General features: G+C 40.2%; 1 protein-coding gene across 1 annotated transcript in view; it reads right to left on the bottom strand.

Annotated features, from left to right (window-relative positions):
- The window catches only part of LOC115103133 (vasoactive intestinal polypeptide receptor 2-like), a 42,299-nt gene extending 19,581 nt beyond the window's left edge, over positions 1 to 22,718 (bottom strand). The window contains exons 1-3 of the mRNA XM_029623812.2: positions 22,204 to 22,718; positions 5,471 to 5,576; positions 3,375 to 3,488 (exon numbers count right to left, since the gene is read on the bottom strand). Coding sequence (XP_029479672.1) covers positions 3,375 to 3,488; positions 5,471 to 5,576; positions 22,204 to 22,254 — 271 coding nt within the window. The 5' untranslated portion in view covers positions 22,255 to 22,718. The remainder of the gene's footprint in view (positions 1 to 3,374; positions 3,489 to 5,470; positions 5,577 to 22,203) is intronic.
- Positions 22,719 to 27,098: the final 4,380 nt, after the last annotated feature.

Genomic DNA, 27,098 nt, shown 5'->3' on the forward strand with positions numbered 1-27,098 from the left:
AATACATTTTAGAACAAGGCTGTAAAGTAACAAAATGTGGAATAAAGTCAAGGGTTCTGAATACTTTCTGAATGCACTGTATACTTGAGGCCCATTTACGTTTCTGGCTTTCAATGCTCTCCAACTGTAGAACATCTACATTACACTGGTCTGTGCACCTCTGTAATTCTGTGAAATTAGGAACATTGGTCTGGTGTGAATCCAAATCCTGAAAATGGTGTGAGCTCTACCTGGAAAGATGCACACATAACATTGTAGTGTAGCTGTAGCAGTGGCTTGTATTCATAGATGACCAGGAAAAAAGAATACAAGATAATTTCTTTCATCTCGCTGTGTTTCATAAATGTACTTCAACTCGCAAGAGGTTCAATGTATCTCACCGGAGAAAGCATCCAAGCGAACGAAACAGCGCCCTTCTGTCTAGTATATGTAGCCCATCTATGCAGTCTGGTCAAAAAGAGTATGACATTGTTGCCACCCGTAGCATTGTGTACAAGGGAAGCCAACGAGCATTTTGCCTCCCATGATAAAAAAATATTTAAAATAGAAGCCTATCAGCGTTGAGCTAAACTGAGCGAGTTCAGCTTTGGTCCTGGCGCACCAAAAAAAAAATGTGTCAAAGGAAGCCTGTTTGGATTTGGCTTCACACCAATCACATTAGAAGCCAAATGTCATTGACAGAGAACTTGAATTGTTGCAGCTCGTTGTGTCGTTGTCCTCTGGCGGCTAGCTAGCTAGCTAAAATCGTCCATTTCCTAAATTAGCCATGGATGGAGATAGGGATTTGAACATTTGGTTTTACCTAACTCTCCATAAATTCATACATTGCGCCCCTGTCCTGAGAGGATGGAAGTTCAGTGTGTAGCTAGATGTAGCAACTTTAGGCTAATGTTAACTAGTTGTCCTGGCGCATTGTTGCCCATATGAAAATAAGTTAAGGCTAGTGAGCAAGCATTTTAGCCAGGTAGTCTAGGACAACAAAAACTTTGTGTGTACTGTATGACAGAGTCAGACAAATTTAGGCAACATGAAAGAGGAGGATGCCATTGGCGTTTCTCTACAAGTAGGGTGAGTCAACATGTTTTTTCTACTTAAATGCACACATACACACATAAATCAGTACTATGGACAGCCACATCATATTTAGCTTACGTTGATTGGACTAAATTGTTTTTGGTATCTTTTAGTAGTCACTGTACTAGACTAAGCATAGGTGATTAGAAGATGTTAAAATGGTGCTGGAATAGCGGTTACATTTACATTTACATTTAAGTCATTTAGCAGACGCTCTTATCCAGAGCGACTTACAAATTGGTGCGTTCACCTTAAGACATCCAGTGGAACAGCCACTTTACAATAGTGCATCTAAATCTTTTAAGGGGGAGGGGGTGAGAAGGATTACTTTATCCTATCCTAGGTATTCCTGAAAGAGGTGGGGTTTCAGGTGTCTCCGGAAGGTGGTGATTGACTCCGCTGTCCTGGCGTCGTGAGGGAGTTTGTTCCACCATTGGGGGGCCAGAGCGGTTCTATATCAGCAGTTGTTAAGTAGTCCAAAAATGTCAGAAACATTAACTTGCTTGACCACACTGTAGGTCATGTAACTGTTTGTTTCGTGCAATATGTTTTGTGGACTTCACCGGTTTTGTGATTAAAACAAAGGTGTGGTTGAATATATTCGTCCACTGTGTCTTCTTGTCTCGGCCTTAGGCATATATATCACGGTCACAAGGCATATGAACTAACAGTTTATAGAGCAAACAAAGCAATTATCACAACACATACAGTACCAGTCAAAAGTTTGGACACCTACTCATTCAAGGATTTTTCTTTATTTTTACTATTTTCTACATTGTAGAATAATAGTGAAGACATCAAAACTATGAAATAACACATATGGAATCATGTTGGAACCAAAAAAGTGATCAACAAATCAAAATAGATTTTAGATTCTTCAAGGTAGCCACACTTTGCCTTGATGACAACTTTGCACACTCTTGGCAATCTCTCAACCAGCTTCACCTGGAATGCTTTTCCAACAGTCTTGAAGGAGTTCGCACATATGCTGACCACTTCTTGGCTGCTTTTCCTTCACTCTGCGAAACAACTCATCCCAACTCATCTCAATTGGGTTGAGGTAGGGTGATTGTGGAGGCCAGGCTATCTGATGCAGCTCTCCATCACTTTCATTCTTGGTCAAATAGCCCTTACACCGCCTGGAGGTGTGTTGGGTCATTGTCCTGTTGAAAAACAAATGATTATCCCTCTAGGCACAAACCAGATGGGATGGCATATCGCTGCAGAATGCTGTGGTAGGCATGCTGGTTAAGTGTGCCTCAAACTCTAAATAAATCACTGAGAGTGTCACCAACAAAGCACCCCCACACCATCACACCTCCTCCAGGCGTCACGGTGGTAACCACACGTGGTGATCGTCAGTTCACCTACTCTGCGTCTCACAAAGACACGACGGTTGGAACCAAACATCTCAAATTTGGACTCATCATACCAAAGGATAGATTTTCACCAGCCTAATTGCTCTTGTTTCTTGACCCAAGCAAGTCTCTTCTTCTTATTGGTGTCTTTTAGTAGTGGTTTCTTTGCAGCAATTCGCCTATGAAGGCTTGATTCAAGCAGTCTCCAGTTGATGTTGAGATATGTCTGTTACTTGAACTCTGTGAAGCATGTATTTGGGCTGCAATTTCTGAGGCGGATAACTCTAATGAACTTATCCACTGCAGCAGAGGTAACTCTGGATCTTCCTTTCCTGTGGCGGTCCTCATGACAGCCAGTTTCATCATAGCGCTGGATGGTTTTTGCGACTGCACTTGAAGAAACTTTCAAAGTTCTTGAAATGTTCTGCATTGACTGACCTTTATGTCTTAAAGTAATGATGGACTGTTGTTTCTCCTTGCTTATTGTAGCAGTTCTTGACATAATATGGACTTGGTCTTTTACCAAATAGGGCTATCTTCTGTATACCACCCCTACCTTCTCACAACACAACTGATTGGCTCAAATGCATTAAGAAGGAAAGAAATTCCACAAATGAACTTAAGGCACACCGGTTAATTGAAATGCATTCCAGGTGACTACTTCCAGAAAAACCCTGGATGAGTAGGTGTCCAAACGTTTGACTGGTAGGGTATGTTGTAATATGTCTTTTTTTCTGGCTTGCCTTCCCTGGTGATTTTACTCACGCACCGCTACTGAGCTGTAGTCATCACAGACAATATGAGAACATTGCTTGAGGAAAGTCTCAAACGTCTCTAACATTTGCATGATGTGGGACACAACGCTTAAAGAAATCCACCCAGAAATGTGACTTTGACATTGAAATTCATATATGAAGAAAACTAGAGGCTACAATACTGTACCATTTCTGCCAAAGAATGTCTTGAGCACTCTGGGACATTCCCTAGAGACGGTCTCTCCAACCTCTGCACGGCCCCAACATGCTATGTTATCCCAGATAGCTTTGCATCCCGCTCCTGTCAAGAGATTAGACAGCAGAGTTTTAATATAAATACAACGATTCAAGACAGTTGTTTGTTTGTCTCATATTTGTGAAATTTGTAGTTGCGTACCTCATGCAACAATTTCCCAAAGCAAATCTACTTTGCCATAGGGGATTCAAGACCATACTCTCACCCTACAAGTTGTTCATTATGGATGGCATCATACTGTAGCAGTATTGAATGTGATAAATGCCTCACATACATAGTGCAGCATACAGTGCACTAGGCTCTTTCAGAATGAATGATAGAGTTTCATAGTGCCAGTAGCCTAATGGACTATGATAGACTCTCCGTGTGGGGTGAAGTGGCTAAATGTGTGAATCTATTTGTCTCACCAATGTCAGGAGGAAGGCCAAGGCTGAGAAAGCCTCTCTGAAACTTGACTCCTGAAATATTTTGTTATTAATTCAACAAAAGGGTGTACAAAGGAAAATGGCATACAAAGGAAAAGTCCACAAAATATGATGTTTTTTTCATTAGTCCACTTTTGATACAGTCCCTAAATGTTTTGCATGTCAGCAGTCAAGTTTTCAAGATATTGGACATTCAAGAAGCAAAGTCTCACTTGCCACATCTTAGTTGTGAAAATGGAGCGCTTAGCCTTAGCTCAGTAAAACATAGCTCCGCTCCCTTCCAGAGATAGAGAGACTGCAGAGAAAGCCTCCATATGTAAACAACATAGCTAGCTCTATAAAAAGAAAGCTATTAACATCAGATATAATTAATGAAATGAAAACACACTGTGAAAAACGGACAACAAAATACATATTCACGATGCGACCCACATGAGTATCTCTGAACTCTCGTAGTGGTATAATATGTGTCTCTCGGTGTCTCAAATGGCACACTATTCAATTTATCGTGCCTAGGGCTCTGGGGATATTATTTCAAGTGCAGCTCCTGCTTTATGGTATCTCCATATCTGTGATACAGTGTATGACAATGGCAGTGCAGTACCACACTATAAGATCAAAATGCTGCGTATATTGCCACCCACAGTGTTTACTGGCGCTAACAAACCATTTTTTTTATCCTAAATGTTTCATAATCATATTAGGCTAGGGCAACTGATGCATGAAAAACCTTCTCCCTTTAATGTTGACCTGGATGCTCTCTATGCTTTCGAAGCACAGTTGACTAAGAGCATGGCGCTAGCAATGTCAGGGTTGTGGGTTCGATTCCCACTGGGGCCATCCATACGCAAATGTATGCACTCACTGATGTAAGTCGCTTCGGATAAGGTGTCTGCTAGACAGCGAATATTAAATTAACATTACACAAACACAGGCTCAGAAATATACACATTGTTTTTTGTGTCGGGACTCAAGAGAAAGCCAAAGACTGAGTGTCTTGTCTTTGATAAAGTACACTAATTCCCTTGACAATTAACATTATTTCTCTACCCAATTAGTTTAATTTATGTAGCACAGCCTTGGCTATAACTCACAGTAAAGTTTCAACATCGTAAGTCGGCAGCATGGTGGGGCTTGCAGGCAAAACGTTTTGTAGAACCTTCAACATGTTCGACATTTACTTCAAGATAGTTAAAGTGCAAGCTATTCTGGTTTTAATGGAAATTGAAAATACATCAAAGTTCGTGGTCACAATCTGAGTTGTGATGCTTATCTGGACTAAGAAACAATTTTACAACTATTGAAAGTCTTCATTTAATTTGACAGAGGCAATGGGGAGTAGCAAATGGGATTTACTTTCCATTACTTTCAAAGGCACTTGAAAAGATGAGATTTCACATATTCTTTTAAAAGTTTCATAAAAATAATTTAGGCGAGTGACCTAAAAATCGATGTATAAAAATAATCTTGCACCATTCACCAAAATATGCAGTCTGTTTCCATTCCCGGAATATTCGGAAATCTATTCACAAGCCACGGTTTATCTTAACTGTCAGATGAGGAGATAAATGTGATAATCAAAATATGCCGTAATGGTGTCACCTTTGGAGGCATTTGAAGATTCTTGTTCCCTCAGCTTCACAAGACATTCCTCCTGGTCTTTCTCAAGCTCCAGAAGGAAGTTACATGTTGGATGTCTTCCACTCACCTAATTAAAAAGAAATTCAATGTTTGATTCACTTTAATTAACTCATCCTTAGATGTTAGTATTTTAATAGGTCCGTTGTGTAGTAGAAAGAAAGGTGTACAGTAATTACATTCATGCACATTCATATTCTGAATTCAATGAATTATTCATAGGACATCGTATCTTATAGGCAGCAGAATGGCAGGCAAAGACCAGTGAACAAGACATTAATCCAACTGGCGTGCCGTGGGACAAATCTGGCCGGGGGCATAAAAGACTAAAAATGTCAGAAAAACAGCTCAAAGTGATTTTCATTTTTGGAATCTGTTCTAAAGTATTCTGACGCATAATAGAGAGGGATTTCGTGATTGTGTACAAATGTAAGCAAGGTTATTATGTTTCAGTCAAATATGATATTTGTTTGGGCTACTTGCGGTCTACAAATGATTTGTAATTATATTCCAGACCCCCTGACCATCCACTCGGCCCGCGGCTTAATCCAGTGGATGATCCCTGATCTACAGTATCATGTTAAAGGTGCTTTGACACTATCTTGTTTGAAATTGTTTTTAAAAAAGCATGACATCTGAGCACCGAATTTCTGCCTTCCTAACTATATGCGAAGTTGAGACAGGGAATAAATTAATAAAATAATGAGTAGGTTTACTGGAGGGGAAAGATTTCCATTATATTACAAATAGAATCAAATGGATGTGATTTTTTTCCATGAGTAACTAAAGGTTAAATAAAAAAGTAAATGGAGAGATGGATAGAATAACCAACATAATGGCCTCCTGAGTGGCGCAGCGGTCTACAGACCCAGTTTTCATCTCAGGCTGTGTCACAACCGGCCGTGACCGGGAGTCCCATAGGGCGGCTCAAAACTGACCCAGCGTCATCCGGGTTAGGGGAGGGTTTGTGTCGTCAGTGTTTCCTCCGACACATTGGTTCAGCTGGCTTCCAGGTTAAACGGGCTGGTGTTTAGAATGTGTATTAGAGGGTCATGTTTTGGGGGACGCATGACTTGACCCCAAGCCTGTTGGGGAGTTTCAGTGATGAGACAAGATCGGCATTGTACCGTCACTCATTCATATATCTTTATGTACATATTCTTTATCCCCTTACACTTGTGTCTATAAGGTAGTAGTTTTGGAATTGTTAGCTAGATTACTTGTTGGTTATTACTGCATTGTCGGAACTAGAAGCACAGGCATTTCGCTACACTCGCATTAACATCTGCTAGCCATGTGTATGTGACAAATAAAATTCGATTTGATTTGAATTGAAATTCGGAGAAAGAAGGGGATAAAAAATAATAACCACGTCATGAATTTGCACTCTAAATATTCTGTGTAGGTTGGTGGTTATGGGGTAGTAGAGAATTCCTCGACAAACACCTTCAGCACCCTAAATGGGAACTGTATACATTCCCCTAGATCCCTAAAGGGTTTCTGACGTCTGTGTGAGAGAGTGTGTAAGTATGTTACCGACATGTTAGTCTCTTCAGGAGGAGCAATACAAAGGTGATGATGGACTGAGTTTGAAGAACATAATAGTCAAACTGGTCAGTGTGCTGCAGGAAGAGAGTGGCTTGAAAACAAACTGTCAGAATTAACTTTTGTTTCACGTTAGTCTTTTTCTGTTAAACGCACCCAATCCCTGCCAGGAGAAACAAGTGGCATGTGACAGAAAGGGTGAGAGCCACACAGTCTGACACAGAGAGCGTGCCTCAGGGGGAACACACACACACAGTACGGCATCAGGCAGCAATGTCTATAAAAAGGCTACAGAAGCGTTAACAAACAATCAGGGGCACCAAGCGGAAGAGACCTCGTACTGGGTCAATGGGCCCTTAATGCTTTATCCCAAATGGCACCTTATGCCCAACATAGTGCACTACTTTTGATAGTACACTATATGGGGAATATGGGTCCATTTGGGACACAAATAATGACTGATATGACCCCTGGCCTCTGTTAAGGCAAACACACCTACTGTATCTACACTGACAGTCCAAAACGCATCCAAAGAAACTACATCGCACTGTGGAACTGACTGGCAACTGGTCCTTCTGATCGTGTCCCAAATGGTACCCTATTTCCTACATAGTGCACTACTTTTGCCCAGAGCCTTAAGGGCCCTGACCAAAAGTAGTGCACTACAAAGGGAATATGATGCCATTTGGGACGCATATCTCCTTTCTCTCCTCTCCTTTCTCTCCCTTCAGGCCGAGAGAAACCTTAAAAGCACTGTTTTCATTTTAAACAGAACGTTTCCCCTGGCTAGCTAGGATGGGCACTGAGGACACTGCTACCTTTCGTGAGTATGCGGTCTCGTGTGAGCAGAAATAATCACTCTGACTTGGGACGCTCACAGCATTGCCCAAAATGGAAGAGATTGCCAGGTCAGTGGCTGGGGCATGCATCTCTGTGAGAGAGTTAGTGACTCACTCCTAGCATGCTAAAGGGCCTTTTAAATGAGGATGCACTCAGCACTCATCCACTAATTACTGGTTTCACCCAGCGTCAACTCGGCTGTCACTACTAATGTGTGTCGCCTTAGTTATGTTAATGCAGCAATCCTATCTATTTTTTGCTAAACCAAATGTATTTTTAAACGCTTCTTTGCTAAACCAAATTGTGGCAGACAGACATATTCATTGAAAGGCCATTGGCATTGTAGGATATTGCTATGATTCATTTCTAGTATTCTGTCAGAGAAAGGAGATGCAGAGTAGATACATTCCAAATGTAATATAATTTTAGTAAATGCAACTCAACGCAGACTTTCAGGCTAAAATGTGAAAGCCTAAAACTTCTAATATTACTACTGTGTATCCCACAGCTGATTTTGTAACTAATGTTAAAAACACAAACACTGGGGACACACAGTAAGCCTCTGTAGCTTTTTATTTGATTATCCTTTATCCAATATTGTTATGATTCGAATTGCAGCATAGTATGATCCATAGAATAATATCAAATAAAACCCTAATGTTTACCTCTTTCCCCTAACAGATAAATCTGTGTCCAGTGATCATGTTTAAAATGGTTTATATATGTCTATAACCAGATGGACTTGTGAACCCAGGACTGGTATATATTAATATATGCCATTTAGTAGATTATTTTATCCAAAGCAACATACAGTCATGCATGCATTTTACGTATGGGTGGTAACTAACCCACATACCGTATTCAATCTGTTATAATTTGATGAAAGGCAGTGACTAGACCTTACTATTTTCAGGGCCAGATTAACAAACAGGCACGCAGAGCACGTGCCCCTACCTCCAGGGGTCCGCCAACCAAATGTTTCTTCGGGGGACCCTCAGATAGCAAATTAGCTGTAAATTGCAGGAAACTAGCTTAAATTCAAAATTCTCAGCCTCGTGGTAAAATATGAACAAAGGCATGAGATGAGCGATAAAACAGACCAGCAAAAAGTGTAGAATAGCATTATAAAACTGCATTTTTTTTCAGCATAAATTGTCTTGAAATGCAGGAAGTTAGCTGTTTTCCTGAAAAAAATCCCTTTCATCAATGAGATACCAGGGCACTGACTATTGAATGAGACAGAATTACTTTGTGTGTGACGAATCCAATGTACTTTATACTTGGGAGTCAAGGACATATCATTGCAATAAGCAACCACTTCAATATCATATATAAGTTAATTGCGCATATGAGGCAGCTGTTGATCTTGATATGTTGATTGAGGTACAAGATAATTATGAGCTTTTGCTAATGACCTGAAAAGAGTCCACTTGGAAAAGAGAAGGCCTATTACCACATCTGTTTTGGCAACAGTCTCTGTAGATGCCTACAGACAGTGCATACAAATTATGCTCAGATAGGTATTTCTGTGCAGTACATGTATTACAAAGGAAGCACTGGAAGGAAGGAAGCACTGCGTTGTATTAAACATTAATACCTACTGTATAGACAGGCTATATTATTTATCTAATTTAACCTTTATTTAACTAGGCAAGTAGTTAAGAAAAAAATATTAATTTAAAATGACAGCCTACCCCAGACCAATTGTGCGCCACCCTATGGGACTCACAGTCACAGCTGGATGTGATACAGCCTGGATTTGAACCAGTGACTGTAGTGACACCTCTTGCACTGAGATGCAGTGCCTTAGACCGCTGTGCAACTCGGGAGCCCAAGAGCTTATCAAGAGCTTCCATACTTGGCTCAACATACAGTGCATAAGTATTTCTAAGACACTCTACTGTATACAGATGGAGTACACACAAAATATGTATAGCTAAACAGACTCCATCTCTTATCTAGAGGCTCTGAAACTTTCCTCAAGTTTGTTCCTGCTTAGTCATTACAATTATTGAATTCAATGTATTAAATATATTGAATTCAATGTATTTAAGACAGTTCCACTCGTCAAAATTCTCAGTAGCTACTGAAATTGTTGAATCTTTATAACCCATATTAATATGGGATAAATTAATGATTATTCACTCTGCTCTGCTCGCATCTGGTTGATGGAGAAGAAAAGTTATTACACATCAAATATTCAACATATTTTGAGAGAAGGGGTTCATTTGCCCTGGCAAAAAGTCCTCTAGCACTTTCATGATACAGTACAGTTTCTTTCCCATTTTGCCCTAATTGCATCAAGCATATTGGCACCATACCAAACCAACAGTGATTAGGCTGGGGCACACAGGCTGTGTTTACACAGCCAGCCCAATTCTGATATTTTTTCCACTAATTGGTCTTTTCACATCAGATCTTTTTCAGAGCTACTCTGATTCATGAAAAGACCAATTAGTAAACATAAAACATAACATAATACAGAACATTAATAGACACGAACAGCTCAAGGACAGAACTACATATAATTAAAAAATGGCACATATATCAATACATACACACAATATCTGGGTCAAATACGGGAGAGGCGTGGTGCCGTGACGTGTTGCTTAATCTGTTTTTTGAAACTGGGTTTCCGGTTTATTTGAGCAATACGAGATGGAAGGAAGTTCTATGCAATTGTTTGTTCTGGATTTGGGGACTGTGAAAAGACCCCTGGTGGCATGTCTGGTGAGATAAGTGTGTGTGTCAGAGCTGTGTGTAAGTCAGAGCTGTGTGTAAGTTGACTATGCAAACTATTTAGAATTTTCAGCACATTAATGTTTCTTATAAAAAGAAGAAGCGATGCAGTCAGTCTCTCCTCAACTCTTAGCCAAGTGAGCCTAGCATGTGTCGTGTCTTTGGCTATGCCGGATTAAGTGATATGACATGCTATTCTATAAAATAATTTCTCCGTAATTAATATTACCTGATTGAGCTAATCATGTAAATGTAATTAACTAGAGAGTCGGGGCACCACGAAATAATATTTATAGAGCTGTTATCTTCCGAATAAACTCTTAAAGACCTAGTAATATTTTATATCAATGGCAGTCAATATTAATCGTTACCTTAATTCAGTCTCATCTGATAGTTGTAAATTCTTGGTTATCTGCTCAAACCCTGGCTAACAAGTTGAATCAGCAATACAAAATTGGGTTTAAATATTTATTTACTAAATACTTAACTAATCACACAGAATTACATATACAAAGAATAAATTATACCTCGAATACAAATTACGTCACAAAGGAAAACGTCGCTAGCGGGCGGAACAGATATGACAGCTTGTTACACAAAAGAAAAGGGGCTGGGTTTGAGTGAAAGAGCGGGAAGACTGTAACAAAGGAAGAAGCTGTGCTATCGTAAATACAGTATCTTACGCATTCTAAATTTACCGCCCATTTGGAAAAGGAAAATGCAATCAATATTTACTCTGAGCTGCCTTTCGGTAGGTTGGTGGTAGATGGAAGGCCGTGTTGCCAAACCGAGTCCTTTGTCCTTTGAAGAATGTCTCTGGTGGTAAATTGGATACCTTGTAGTAACATCGTTGTGTGGTAGACGGGTTCCTCTGTCTGTTCCTTCCTAACCTGCGTTTGCAGCTGCTGTTGCTAATTCAACGGCTAGCAGGTATCACTTCTGTAGTGAATAAGAGTTCAAAGTTCATACCATTCGCAACCAAAGCTCACGCTGATGTTGGCTTCGTTCTGTAGGTATTATCTGAACCATTCTGACATCGGACTGTCGTCCTCACATCCTCGGAACAGGAGGTTATATTGTCGTCAAGGCTTTATATAGGAAGGGAGAGGAAGGCGTGTTTGAAAAGTTTTATAGCCCATGTCCCTTCACAGGGGCGGGCTACTGATTGAGCAGAGCCCCTACCTTATGAAAACCCAAATCTCACATTTTAGAAGAGACTTTCCACTGTAGAGTTTGTCGTCTTATCATTGATGAGAATTTCTCAGATGACAACCGAACTGACATCATACTCATTAAGTACCACCGCATATGTTCAATTGGACGGATTACCAGAATATAGTTCATTTCCCCCCACCTTCTGATGTTCCCAGAATCTCTAAGTTAACCAAGGGTTTTGCAAATGTAACATCAGTAGGGTAGAGAGAGGAAAAAGGGGGAAAGGGGTATTTATGACTGTCATAAACCTACCCCCAGGCCAACGACATGACACATGCATAGTATTTATATTATGATTACAATGAAGAGCAATACCTGCTGCTCTGTTCTGGGCCAGCTGCAGCTTAATTGGGTCTTTCTTTGCAGCACTTGATCACATGACAGGACAATAATCAAGATAAAACTAGAGCCTGCAGGACTTGCTTTTTGGAGTGTGGTGTCAAAAAAGAAGAGTGACTCTTTATTATGAACAGACCTCTCCCTATCGTTACAACTATTGAATCTATATGGTTTTCACCATGGCAGTTTACAATATAAGGTAACACCAAGTTATTTAGTCTCCTCAACTTGTTCAACAGCCACACCATTCATTACCATATTCAGCTGAGGTCTAGAGCTTAGGGGATGATTTGTAGCAAATACAATGCTCTTAGTTTTAGAGATGTTCAGGTCCAGTTTATTAATGGCCACCCATTTCAAAACTGACTGCAACTCCTTGTTAAGGGTTTCAGTGACTTCATTGGCTGTGGTTTCTGACATGCATATGGTTGAATCATCAGCATACATGGACACACAGGCTTTGTTTAATGCCAGTGTTAGAACCAGTAAATTACATTGGCTTCCCTCCAGGCCTGAGGACAAAGACATTCCTCTAGGCTTTGATATGACAGATAGGAGTGGCTATAGAGTCAGCTACCATCCAAGTTGTCAATGCCAGGAGGTTTGTCATTATTGATCAATATTAATCATTTTTCCACCTCTCTCACACTAACTTTACAAAATTCCAACGTGCAATGCTTTTTGTTCATTATTCTTTTTTTTATGCATGAGTATGATGGCTCACTGTTCATTGTTGGCATTTCCTGCCTAATTTTGCCCACTTTGCCAATGAAGTAATCATTCAAATAATTGGCAACATCAAATGGTTGTGATTAATAAGCCATCTGATTCGATTAAAGATGGAATTGAATTCGTCTTTCTATCCATAATCTCTCTTAGTCTCTCTCTCGGTTTTCATAATTTTCCATCAATTCGCAAGTGGCTTAAATCATCTGAGCAAGGGAAACAGTGCCCATCTGTCTCAGTATGGGAAACCCATGTATCTGATACTGTCTGGAACAAAAGAGTATAACTTGTTGCCGCCATAGCATTTGATTGATTGATGCCAGCAAGCATTTGGCTCCCCTTGATAAAACATTTTATAAAAGAATTAGCTGAACTCAACTGTGAGTTGTCTGTCCTGGTGCAGCAAAACGCCCAAGGGAGGCCAGTTTGGATTTGGCTTCAGACCAATCAAATTACTTCCTTTACAAAACGTCATTTTCAGAAAAAAGTTTATGGTCTGCTTGTGTTGATGTCCTACAGTAGCTAGCCTGCTAAATCGTCCCTTTCCTAAGTCATGGATGGAGATTGGGATTTGGACTTGTGGTTTTGACTTAATTCTCTGTACGCCGATTCTGATCTACCTTTAACTAAATATGTTGTGCCGCTGGCCTGAGATGATAGTAGGCTCACATAAACTAGCTAGCTAGCTAACATAGCTGGTTCATTGTTGCACATGCAAGGAAGTCAGGCTAGCAAGCATTTTAGCTATGACAAAAACTTTAAAAAGTGTACTGTTTGACAGAGCCAGTGGCGACCTGCCTTTCAGGGCAGGTGGGGCAGAGCCCACCTGTTTAGCATGTTTTGCATGTTATTTTCGCATTAATACGTGTCACATATCAGTTTGCAAACAATGAAAAAATAATAATAATTTAGTTATTAAAGCTGCATACAAACATGGTATTTTTTTGCTTTCTTGAGTAAGGCAACTCCAAAATGCTGGTGTTTTAGCCTAGCTCAGTGCTTTCCGTGGTGGTGGGGCAGCCAGAGGAAAATATTGAGCGTATGGGTTGGTAATGTTCTCTAGTTGCGCCGTGTTTGGCTCAGTGGTCTGTCACTCATGAGGACATTACGTCACCGCCACATCTATGGGGAGAGCTCAAAAATTCAAACCCCTTGGGTGCTGCCATAGAGTTACATTAGAAGTGTCCATCCAAGAAGCCTCAAAGTCATTGGCCACAGATAAAATTACATCAAATCACATTAAATACAGTGCCTTCGGAAAGTATTCAGACCCTTTGACTTTTCCACATTTTGTTACGTTACACCTTTGAGAGATTTATGAAAATTAGAATAATCTACACACAATACCCTATAATGACAAAGCAAAAGCTGACTTTTAGAATAAAATGTAAAACAAAATCACATTCATGCAAGTATTCAGACCCTTTACTCAGTACTTTGTTGAAGCACCTTTGGTAGCGATTACAGCCTCGGGTATGAAACCTTGGGAATGACGCTACAAGCTTGGCGCACCTGTATTTTGGGAGTTTCACCCATTTTTCTCTGCAGATCCTCTCAAGCAATGTCAGGTTGGATGGAGAGTGTTGCTGCAAAGCTATTTTCATGGATCTCCAGAGATCGATCAGGTTCAAGTCTGGGCTCTGGCTGGGCCACTCAAGGATATTCAGAGACTTGTCCCGAAGCCAACTCCTGCATTGTCCTAGCTGTGTGCTTAAGGTCATTGTCCTGTTGGAAGGTAAAACTCAGCCCCAGTCTGAGGTCCTGAGCAGGTTTTCATTAAGGATCTCTCTGTCCTTTGCTCTGTTCATCTTTGCCTTGATCCTGACTGGTCTCCCAGTCCATGCCGCTGAAAAACATCCTCAGAGCATGATGCTGCCACCACCATGCTTCACCATAGGGATGGTGCCAGGTTTCCTCCATACGTGACACTTGGCCTTCAGGCCAAATAGTTCAATCTTGGTTTCATCAGACCAGAGAATCTTGTTTCTCATGGTCTGCGAGTCTTTAGGTGCCTTTTGGCAAACTCCAAGCGGGCTGTCACGTGCCTTTTACTGAGGAGTGGCTTCCATCTGGCCACTCTACCATAAAGGCCTGATTGGTGGAGTGCTGCAGAGATGGTTCTCCTTGTGGAAGGTTCTCCCATCTCCACAGAGGAACTCTATAGCTCTGTCAGAGTGACCATTGGGTTCTTGGTCACCTCCCTGACCAAGGCCCTTCTCCCAGATTGCTCAGTTTTCCAGGTGGCCAGCTCTAGAAAGGGTCTTGGTGGTTCCAAACGTCTTCCATTTAAGAATGATGGATGCCACTGTGTTCTTGGGGACCTTCGATGCTGCAGAAATGTTTGGGTACCCTTCCCCAGATCTGTGCCTTGACACAATCTTGTCTCGGAGCTCTACGGTCAATTCCTTCAACCTCATGGCTTTTTTTTGCTCTGACATGCACTGTCAACAGTGGGACCTTATATAGACAAGTGTGTGCATTTCCAAATCATATCCAATCAACTGAATTTACCATAGGTGGACTCCAATCAAGTTTAAGAAACATCTCAAGAATGATCAATGGAGACAGGATGCACCTGAGCTCAATTTTGGATCTCATAGACAAAGGGTCTGAATACTTATGTAAATAAGGTATTTCAGTTTTTTCTGCTCATCGGCCATTAGACATAAACATTAAACAACAAGTTGGAAATCGCAAATTCAACAATGAGGGGTTTGGAAGGAATCAGTGGCTAACTGCAAGCATTGCAAAGCAATCATGAACCTGCTATTCAGTGGAGTGGATGTGTGGTCCATGTCTGGGTTTAAGGGTCTCTTTTCCAAGCTTAAAAAGATAAACTTTCTAAATTGGCCATGCTTTCAATCCAGCATGACTGCTGCCACATTCAAAACAACTGGAAACTCGGAACTGGGAAATCTCAGACTTTAGTAAGACAACTTTGAACTCAGAAAAAAACAAGCTCCGACTGGGAAAATAAGTTTTGAACAAATACCAAGTCTAGAGCTCCGACCTGAAGATTACTAACATCATGATTCGACATTGTTTTTTTGTTATTGTTCCCAGTTGACTTGAAAGCACAATAAATCCAGAGAATGACCTACTTTGATGACAAAACTTGCCCTCAAAAGGACCACCGTCTCACCTTCCTGATGAAGTGAGTGTAACGGATGTGAAACGCTAGCTTAGTTAGCGGTGGATCGCGCTAAATGGTGTTTCAATCGGTGACGTCACTTGCTCTGAGACCTTGAAGTAGTGGTTGCCCTTGCTCTGCAAGGGCCGCGGCTTTTGTGGAGCGATGGGTAACGATGCTTCGTGGGTGACTGTTGTTGATGTGTGCAGAGGGTCCCGTTACACTCACCCCCCTTTTGACCTCCTCCTTTTCCGCAGCAACCAGTGATCCGGGTCAACAGCATCAATGTAATAGTATAACTTTAGACCGTCCCCTCGCCCATACCCAGGGACCCTCTGCACACATCAACAACAGTCACCCACGAAGCATCATTACCCATCGCTCCACAAAAGCCGCGGCCCTTGCAGAGCAAGGGGAACCACTACTTCAAGGTCTCAGAGCAAGTGACATCACCGATTGAAACACTATTTAGCGCGAACCACCGCTAACTAAGCTCTCATTTCACATCCGTTACATGAGCACGGCACATCAATGTGAGTCCAAAAATATATTGTATGCTGATGCATGTAATATGCCAGGGAGATATGTATAATGTAGCTAAGAAAGTAATACTGTGTATGTTGTATAGTAAGTGTATGTTGTATAGTAAGCTGTTAGTCGCCCATGTGCCTCACCCTAATAATTCAGTCCCGTTTCCCCTCATAATTTAGCCTACTGTTCTGACTTGGTGGTGCACATGTAGCCTATAGCCTGTTTTAGAGAAATGTCATCATTGAATATTGTAAGAGCTTTCAATGTCTGCTTATATGCCCCCTTTAGTTATCATGCAGTTCTGACTTGGTGTACAGGGAGAATACTGGGAGAACAGCCCATTCTGTTGCTGTGCATTTCAAAAGTGCTGAACAAATAGTTATATTGACTACGTCTGTCCTAGCTCATTGTCTTAATCGAAAATACGGATTGCCTCTTATCCACTCAACGTCCTCTTATGCCATAGTTTGTACATCTCAATTGTCAATAGGAACCACATTTGTTAAAACAAGTCAGCCATATCAGCTATGTTTTTTTTAAAGGCAGTAAATCAAATGATTGCCTCGCCTGGTTCACCAACTACTTCTCTGATAGAGTTCAGTGTGTCAAATCGGAGGGTCTGCTGTCTGGACCTCTGGCAGTCTCTATGGGGGTGCCACAGGGTTCAATTCTTGGACCGACTCTCTTCTCTTTATACATCAATGTCGCTCTTGCTGCTGGTGAGTCTCTGATACACCTCTACGCAGACAACACCATTCTGTATACTTCTGGCCCTTCTTTGGACACTGTGTTAACAACCCTCCAGGCAAGCTTCAATGTCATACAACTCTCCTTCTGTGGCCTCCAATTGCTCTTAAATACAAGTAAAACTAAATGCATGCTCTTCAACCGATCGCTGCCTGCACCTGCCCGCCTGTCCAACATCAATATTCTAAGTCAGAACTGTCCAGAGTATGTGGACAACTACAAATACCTAGGTGTCTGGTTAGACTGTAAACTCTACTTCCAGACTCACATCAAACATCTCCAATCCAAAGTTAAATCTAGAATTTATTTCGCAACAAAGCGTCCTTTACTCATGCTGCCAAACATACCCTCGTAAAACTGGCCATCCTACCTATACTCGACTTTGGCGATGTCATTTACAAAATAGCCTCCAATACCCTACTCAATAAATTGGATGCAGTCTATCACAATGCCATCCGTTTTGTCACCAAAGCCCCATATACTACCCACCACTGCGACCTGTACGCTCTCATTCCATCTCACTCCATGTCATCTACAAGACCCTGCTAGGTAAAGTCCCCCCTTATCTCAGCTCGCTGGTCACCATAGCATCATCCACCTGTAGCACGCGCTCCAGCAGGTATATCTCTCTGGTCACCCACAAAACCAATTCTTTCTTTGGCCGCCTCTCCTTCCAGTTCTCTGCTGCCAACGACTGGAACGAACTACAAAAATCTCTGAAACTGGAAACACTTATCTCCCTCACTAGCTTTAAGCACCAGCTGTCAGAGCAGCTCACAGATCACTGCACCTGTACATAGACCACCTATAATTTAGCCCAAAGAACTACCTCTTTCCCTACTGAATTTATTTTATTTATTTATTTTGCTCCTTTGCACCCAATTATTTCTATTTCTACTTTGCACATTATTCCACTGCAAATCTACAATTCCAGTGTTTTACTTGCTATATTGTATTTACTTTGCCACCATGGCCTTTTTTTTGCCTTTACCCCCCTTATCTCACCTCATTTGCTCACATCGGATATAGACTTGTTTCTACTGTATTATTGACTGTATGCTTGTTTTACTCCATGTGTAACTCTGTGTCGTTGTATGTGTCGAACTGCTTTGCTTTATCTTGGCCAGGTCGCAGTTGTAAATGAGAACTTGTTCTCAACTTGCCTACCTTGTTAAATAAAGGTGAAATAAAATTACAATAAATTTAAAATGATGCTGAATGAACGGTTTCACTGCCAGACAAGACTCCGCTGATAGCCATGTGTTGCGGTGGTAAGGTGTTGGGACGGTTGTTGGGACTCTGCTGTTGGGACAGCTTTATGTGGGCCCTAACAGTTTGTGGGCCCCGTTTGTCACCATTATAGTCCAATAAATGTATTGTTAATGTTGTGTAGTGGCTTTGCTGGCATGCATCTAAAAAAAATAGTTTGCCGCACAAAGATTTACATACTAAAATTGCCACTGGACAGAGCCATAGACCATTTTGCCAACATGAAGAGAGGAGGACGGCATTGGCATTCAACTAGTCTACAAATACTGTGAGTCAACATTTTTTGCTTTACTTGAGGGCGCACGCACGCACACACATACAAACAGTTGAAGTCGGAAGTTTACATACACCTTAGCTAAATACATTTAAACTCAGTTTTTCACAATTCCTGACATTTAATCCTAGTAAAAATTCCATATTAGGTCAATTAGGATCACCACTTTATTTTAAGAATGTGAAATTTCAGAATAATAGTAGAGAGAATGATTAATTTCAGCTTTTATTTCTTTCATCACATTCCCAGTGAGTCAGAAGTTTACATACACTCAATTAGTATTTGGTAGCATTGCCTTTGTTTAACTTGGGTAAAACGTTTCGAGTAGCCTTCCACAAGCTTCCCACAATAAGTTGGGTGAATTTTGGCCCATTCATCCTGACAGAGCTGGTGTAACCGATTCAGGTCTGTAGGCCTCCTTGCTTTTTCATGCTTTTTCAGTTCTGCCCACAAATCTTCTACAGGATTGAGGTCAGGGCTTTGTGATGGCCACTCCAATACCTTGATGTTGTTGTCCTTAAGCCATTTTGCCACAACTTTGGAAGTATGCTTGGGGTCATTGTCCATCTGGAAGACCCATTTGCAACCAAGCTTTAACTTCCTGATTGATGTCTTGAGATGTTGCTTCAATATATCCACATAATTTTCCATCTTCATGATGCCATCTATTTTGTGAAGTGCACCAGTCCCTCCTTCAGCAAAGCACCCTCACAACATGATGCTGCCACCCCCGTGCTTCACAGTTGGAATGGTGTTCGTCGGCTTGCAAGCCTCCCCCTTTTTCCTCCAAACATAACAATGGTCATTATGGCCAAACAGTTCTATTTTTGTTTCATCAGACCAGAGGACATTTCTCCAAATAGTACGATCTTTGTCCCCATGTGCAGTTGCAAACTATTTTGAAGCAGTTCCTTACTGAGCGGCCTTGAAGGTTATGTCAACATAGGACTCATTTACCTGTGGATATATATACTTTTGCACCTGTTTCCTCCAGCATCTTCACAAGGTCCTTTGCTGTTGTTCTGGGATTGATTTGCACTTTTTGCACCAAAGTACATTCATCTCTAGGAGACAGAACGCGTCTCCTTCCTGAGCGGTATGATGGCTGCGTGGTCCCATGGTGTTTATACTTGCGTACTATTGTTTGTACAGATGAACGTGGTACCTTCAGGCGTTTAGAAATTGCTCCCAAGGATGAACCAGACATGTGGAGGTTTGTTTTCAGTGTATTAAACTAAACATATATAGCCTTGTTGATTTGATGTTTAAATGGTTAAGTTGAAATGGTGCTGGAATAGCAGAGGCAGTGCTCCTGTTGTCTTTGTGCTGACTTGAGATAACTCCTTGGTTCTAAATCAGTAGTTGTTTAGTGAACTGTCGAAAACATTAACTTGCTTGACCATATAACTGTTTGAATGCAATATTTGCTTTGTGGACATCAGCGGACAGTTGAGGCTTTCTGGTTTTGTGATGAAACAAACATGTGTAGTTTAATTTATTCGGCCACTGTGTGACTGTTGTCTTTTTGTTGTCACAGCCTTATTGTATATCACGGTGGCGTATGAATTTATGGTTATAGAGCAAACAATGTTCTAGAGCTGTATCCGTACCCATTGGTGCAGTGATCACAAAGGGGCTATATCCAGGAAACCATAGCAGTGTGTGGGTAAAATCACTAAGGAAGCCAAGCCATTAAAAAAAGCCATTTGCAACCTATGTTGTGATAATTTCAAAGTTCTACAGTATTAGTAAAAATGTGATCAATACATGTGGATGATCTTATCCCTGTAGTGTCTGTAAACACCCTGGTAGGTTGATTAATAACCTGAACCAGATTACAGGCACTGGTTACAGTGAAACGCTTCCTCTTGAGCGGACAGATATTCAGGTCCCCAAGACAGTAAACATCTGTGTTTGCATCACATATACTATCAAGCATTTCACACACATTACTTAGATACTGACTGTTAGCACTTGGTGGCCTATAGCAACACCCCCAAATAATAGGCTTTAGATGAGGCAGGTGAACCTGCAACCACAGCACTTTAATAACACTTGACGTGAGATCTTCCTAAGCATTACAGGGATATGGCTCTGAACATATAGAGCAACACCTCCCCAATAAGCATTCCTGTCCCTTCTATAGATGTTATATCCTTGTATTGCTACTGCTGTATCAAACACATTATCTAAGTCTCAGAAATGGCTAATATATAAATATTATCTAATGTTATTGATTTCTTTAACCTTATTTCTAAGGCTACATATATTAATAATGGCTATTTTCAGCCCTTTCCTGGGTAGCTCCTCTGAGATAGACAGTCTGGAGCATTTCAGGTGACTCATATTATTTGTGCCTCCAAACAATGTAAAAATCGAAGTCTGTAACTATAAAAGTCTGTAAGACCATGCAGACAGTAGAGGCTGACAGTCCAATTTAACCATTTTTTCAGAGGTCAACATCATCCTGTGTGAAAGGCATTCTATCAGAGTTGTATATAGAATCTATTTGGGTTCTACTTTCCACGTTGTTGCAGACAATTTTTAAAAATAGCTGTATTTCACTCAAACATTACATAGCTGTATTTCAGTCAAATCATTACATCAGAATCCACTGCATCACAGCTCACACATTTAGCGGAAATATGAAATTACCTAGACTATCATTTGCCCTGTAAAGAGCACTCCAATGACAGCTTCATGGCAAAATTAGATCTTGATGCTTTGAATAGCACAAGCCTATTCATTACTGCTACAGCTGTCGGATCTTAATGTGATCACCCTGTTGTAGAACATTCCTGCAGTGCAGGAATTGTAAAGTTGTAGTCTATTTGAGGTTTAAAAAGGCTTCTGACGTTTGGAAATTCCACTTTAGCATTTTCTTACTTGATTTTCTCTTAAGAAAAATGTATCAACCCCTATAAAAATGTATATTAATTAGACTCCACATAACAATTAAAATGTTCTGTTGCTGCAGGATTATTTTCCTGTTGTAGCAAACTGGCTCAAATTAAGATCCTACATCTGCCTGTGTTTATACCATATCTCTTTGGACTGTGAAAAATGCTGCATGCTTAAATCAAGAGTTCAACTTCTGTAAACTGCAGAGAGCAAATTGGTGTAATAAATGAGAGTAAACAAGTAGAACATTGTACACTAGGCTACCCTATATGGGCAAAACCCTCTTCTTACCAAATCCATCAATCATAATGCCACACATTTGTTAGTTTATATTTTCAAGCACTAGAATGCCCATCTCTTCATCCTTGTGCACATTTTATCATCATGCATAGGCCTAACACAAAACGAAATATACATTAAAAGTACTGTTGTAGTACTTACCGCTGACAGACACGTTGATAAATATAGAATAAAAACAATCAAACTTCTCATATTTAATTAGTTGGTCACCTGCCGGACTTCATTGATGAGAGGTCACAATCCCATTGAAGTGACTAAAAGGGTTTTTATGAAGAAGAAAAACATCCAATATTCCAAGTTAAAAAAGAATTCAAGCAAACTATGAAGTTAGTTGAAGGAATGAACCTTGAAAGGCTTTGATTTGCCAAATCCAAATACTTGATAAAGAGAGAAACACGCACTGATTGGTTGTCCGCGCGCACTGTTTTGGCATCACTTGGCACTTCGTCTGGTCTTTGGGAAGAAGTCACCGGTCTGCAGCAGCCGTGTCAAATATTACATTGAAAGCTCCCGAAAGTCCCGAATCACCGAACTGAAGCTCAAATGCAGAAATTCCGTTTCCCTGAAGCCATCGAACCAGAGTACTATCTGCACGTACGGGGCAATTGTGTGCTGGTAGGCTACAGCAGCACTGGCGTCCGTGGAGGGATGCTTTCTCCTTATGAACTTTGAAATGACTGAAGCCAGCTCTGTGCTGTTACGCAAGTTTTAAAAAACGTGAATTATATTGACCTATTGGAGCACATGTTATGCTATTACCGTGTTAGTATGGAGGGTGATCCTTGACATTTCGAAAATGCTTAAATATGTTCATATCAGTATGCATGATTCATGACACAATTAAATTCTAATGTTAATGTTAATAATGAAAATGGCTAATTGAATATTGGAAATGGTTAATTAATGAAAATTCTAAATTAAAATGGGAAAAGGAAAACAGAAAATGGTTAACAGAAAATAGTCAAATGAATGTGCAAAGTGAAATGGAAACTGGCCATTTTCATTTTCAAATTGCCCAATTTAGCTTTCTCTTTTTATTTTAAACATTTATTTAAATTGCTTCCTGGAAGCATTAACCAGAGAGCAACAGGACACCACCATGCAGTAATACATCCTTTGTGCATTGATTTTAGACTAGTGTAACTGACATGTTTCAAACCTGGTGTGCTGTACACCAGAAGAACATTTTAGCCTGCCAAGCCAAAGCCTAGGCAATTTAGCTTGGGGAGCTAATGCAATTTGTCTGGTCCCTGGCAAAGTTACTCAACGTTAAGCAAAGGTACTCATCACACACGTTCTTCCTGGTTACTTGTTCGCATGATGAGTAACCTTGCCTGATACCTGAAGAGTTGCATTGGCTATAGGCTTTGGTTTAGCAGGCTAATCTGCTGTTCTGATGTGCAGAATAGCCTTGGTTGAACCCTGTCAGTCATATTTGTTTTGTGGCTCAGATGGGTCTCTGATGAAGAGGTCAAAAGATGATGAATTGTAACTGAGGTGGTTCAGTTACCACACATGCATGAAGAGTAGGCCCTACCCTGTCTGAGACCTGAAGAGTTGCATTGGCTCCGTGAGTCAATTGCTAGGCTTCAGTTGAACAGGCCTATGCTTTTCTGGTACACAGGAGACCTGTTTACACTAGTCTAAAATCAATGGCTAGGATGTACTATTACATATGGGTGTGTTGCTCTCTTGGTTCACGCCTCCAAGAAGCAATTTGTATACACTTTTGAAAATGAGAAAATGCTTAATTGGGTAGTTGGAAAATGAAAACAGACACTTTAGTTTAATTTTGCATTTACGATTTTCTGTTTACCATTTGTTTTTTCAATTAACCATTGTCTATTTTCATTTTAACTTTGCAATTTAATTGTGGCATGACTCATGCACACTAATATGAAAAGAAAAATCGATTTATAATTTTGCCATTCCTATTTAGCGTTTAAGGCAATGCATTTTTTAACTGGTACTGTTAACCCTCCATATGCCAGATCATATGTGAGAATAAAATGTGATATTTTCAAATGTAAAAGCCATCATGTTTATTCAGAGGGGGATGCATTTCATAGCAATCGATTCCACTCCACAGAGGCAGATGAGTGTTCTGTTTGTGTGACCTGGACTAATCTCTAATATGATTGGTTTGACCCCGGTGGAGAACCTGGATATCAGAAGATGTCTGCACACATTTTCTCCAATGGTAAAGGATGTAGTACAAAGGAAGGTTATTTCATTTGAAGGCTTGTCAACAGTCAGCACAACTAGACACCAGGGGGACATTTCAGTCATTTCACAACTTTGTTTCTTTGAAGTGGAGCGCTTTTCATTGAAAAACTCCAGAAGAGCTGAACAGGTAGATGAGACACTAACCTTACATCAGTCACCCTAAAAAAAGGGATCCTAAATGCCTGACCAACCACCTTACATTGGTTGAATTTGAAGACTTTGTTGGCATTCGATTCGAGGCTCTAATTTAAACACCTGTCTGTCAATTGCATGGGGACTCTGGAATGGCTCCATTAACTGTGCTGTATTTGTAATGTCCAAAATAGTTTCACCCCCCCCCCCCCCCCCTCCCCTCAAAAAAAGAAAAGATGTGAGCATGAAAGAGAACATTCAATCAACTAAAGGTTAGCCAGTCTGTAACCCACTGAAGGCTCAAACAAAGAACTACACAAATTCCCCAACTTTGTGTGTTATCTAATGTTTATTTTATGCACGCAATTAAGCACTTATAATCACAGGAGGCCCAAAAAGTAAGATAATAAGTTCAGTGAGTGGAGTCAAATAAATGAGTTGAAAAATTTGGGCCCATTCGGAGAACTCTGCTGTTATTCTGTTGGATGGCATTTCACCACTGAAAAACAAGAACTCAATACAAAACCACAAGAAGAAGCTTAATGCCATAATGAGAAATAAATCATTAGTTGTAGTGCTTGATGGGACAACATTAGATCCAAAAACCTGTTACTCTAACAACAGCTATTTCTTAACAACATAGTGGGGTCCACAATTATTGACACCCTTAATAAATATAAAATACATCATTTAAATACTGAGGTATATTGTATGCTCCAAAACATTTTGAAATTGTATTATTTTATAAGCCTACTAATAAAATTGCTCAGGGAAAGAGATTTTTGTTTAGCAATAAAAAATCATAAAAAAGGTAGGGGTCAAAATGATTGACACCCCTAAAGATTCTTAAATATTACTTGCTGGATGCATTTGCTGTTAGTTTTGGTTTTTCAGATCATTTTGTGCCAAATAGAAATGAGTGAAATTAATTGTGTCATTTTGGAGTCACTTTTATTGTAAATAAGAGTATAATATGTTTCTAAACACTTCTAGATGCTACCATGATTACGGATAATCCTGAATGTATCGTGAATAAATGATGAGTGAAGAAGTTAGAGGGTCAACGATCATACCCCCAAGACATACTAACCTCCCCTGTTATTGGTAATGGTGAGAGGTTAGCATGTCTTGGGGGTATGATCTTTGAAAAAAATATGACTTGTTTAACAAAATCTTTCTCTAAGCAATTGTATTAGTATAAACTCAACATTTCCCCATGTATTTATTTTGTATACAATATAGCTCAGTATTTGAATGATTTATTTATACAGTCATTATTGCTTATCTTTATCAAGGGTGTCAATCATTTTGGACCCCACTGTAAGAACTGCATTTTACTCAAATAACCCTTCCTTAAAGGAGGACAACTTGACCCATTTATGGAAGTAATATCTTCCCCTGGGAAGAGAAGCAGCTCAGGGAACATTGATCCTTTCCTCTCTGCACCATCTGGTGTCATGGCTGGAAGGAGTTCTTTGCTGTCTTCCCTTGTTCCTAAAGTTGAACACTTTCCCCCAAATCTAAGGATTTTTTCTCAAATCTGTGTCTGAGTGCTGTTTTAGTGGTCCTGAGATAAAAAAAAAATACTATGGCTTTAGACTAGACGTTTTGTAGACTTGTCATTGTCATTCCATTTGTATCACATTAGTGTAATGTTTTTTTATTGCTTTGCATTATTCACTGCCGTAAAAAGCTTTGTCAGTTAGTTCAACAATATCTTCCCATGATGAGGTACAGTGTATGAACGTATTCACCTCTCCAAAATGTACTTCAAATAACTTTTCAGGTTTCTAGACTAAACATTCGAATTAACCCTCCTCCAAGTCAGGCAAACTTCCAATTCAGACTCCTCACTCCTCTCATTTTAGAATGTATCCATTTTATATCAAGCTACCATTTACATAGAAGCTGTATACTATTCTCATCAATTGAGTCTCGGTACCTCGGAAGCAGATTCACAAAATGAGCTAGCGCAAAATGTAATAATATATGGCTAAATATGTAGCTATTTAACATAGCTAACATTCCAAGTGGGTTAAATGTTTATTTCAGCAAAGTACTAAACCATAACACCCTTTTATCATGTATTTAGACAGTACTCTTGTATGATATTGAGTAAGTATACCAGAAGTCTGGGAGAATACTATATTATCTACTAAGTGAGGTCCACTAAGGCAATGACCAGTCCCCCTGTTAATGTAGGAAGATTGATTGTTCCCTGCCATGATAAACATAGTACCATGTGTAACTGTATAACGTCTCTCACCTTGTCTAAATGTGTTTTGATGTAAATATAGTAACTGAATATTACTATACATTCAGATACTTTAATTTACTTTACTAGCAACGGCATAAAACACAACTGGGTGGTGACCAAAAATGTCTGAGAAGTTCCAGCATCCAGACAATAGTTTGAAATAGAGCAATGTAGACAGGCCACTAATATGAGACCTTTGTCTGCACTGATAAAGAGTTGAAAGATTACTTTAAAATATGCAGCTGGACTATATCCCAAACCATTACATTTTGGAATGAGGAGGTTTCACTCATGATATGGGTTTTGTTTAAATGTTAGTAATTAATCGCAAATCTCACAGAGTGAATGCTGGATCATGTGTGATCCAGGGGCTCCTGAGTGGCGCAGTGGTCCCAGATTCTGCATCTCAGTGCAAGAGACG

Source organism: Oncorhynchus nerka, linkage group LG20 (assembly GCF_034236695.1).
Source record: "Oncorhynchus nerka isolate Pitt River linkage group LG20, Oner_Uvic_2.0, whole genome shotgun sequence".
In the NCBI taxonomy this organism is placed as follows: domain Eukaryota; kingdom Metazoa; phylum Chordata; class Actinopteri; order Salmoniformes; family Salmonidae; genus Oncorhynchus; species Oncorhynchus nerka.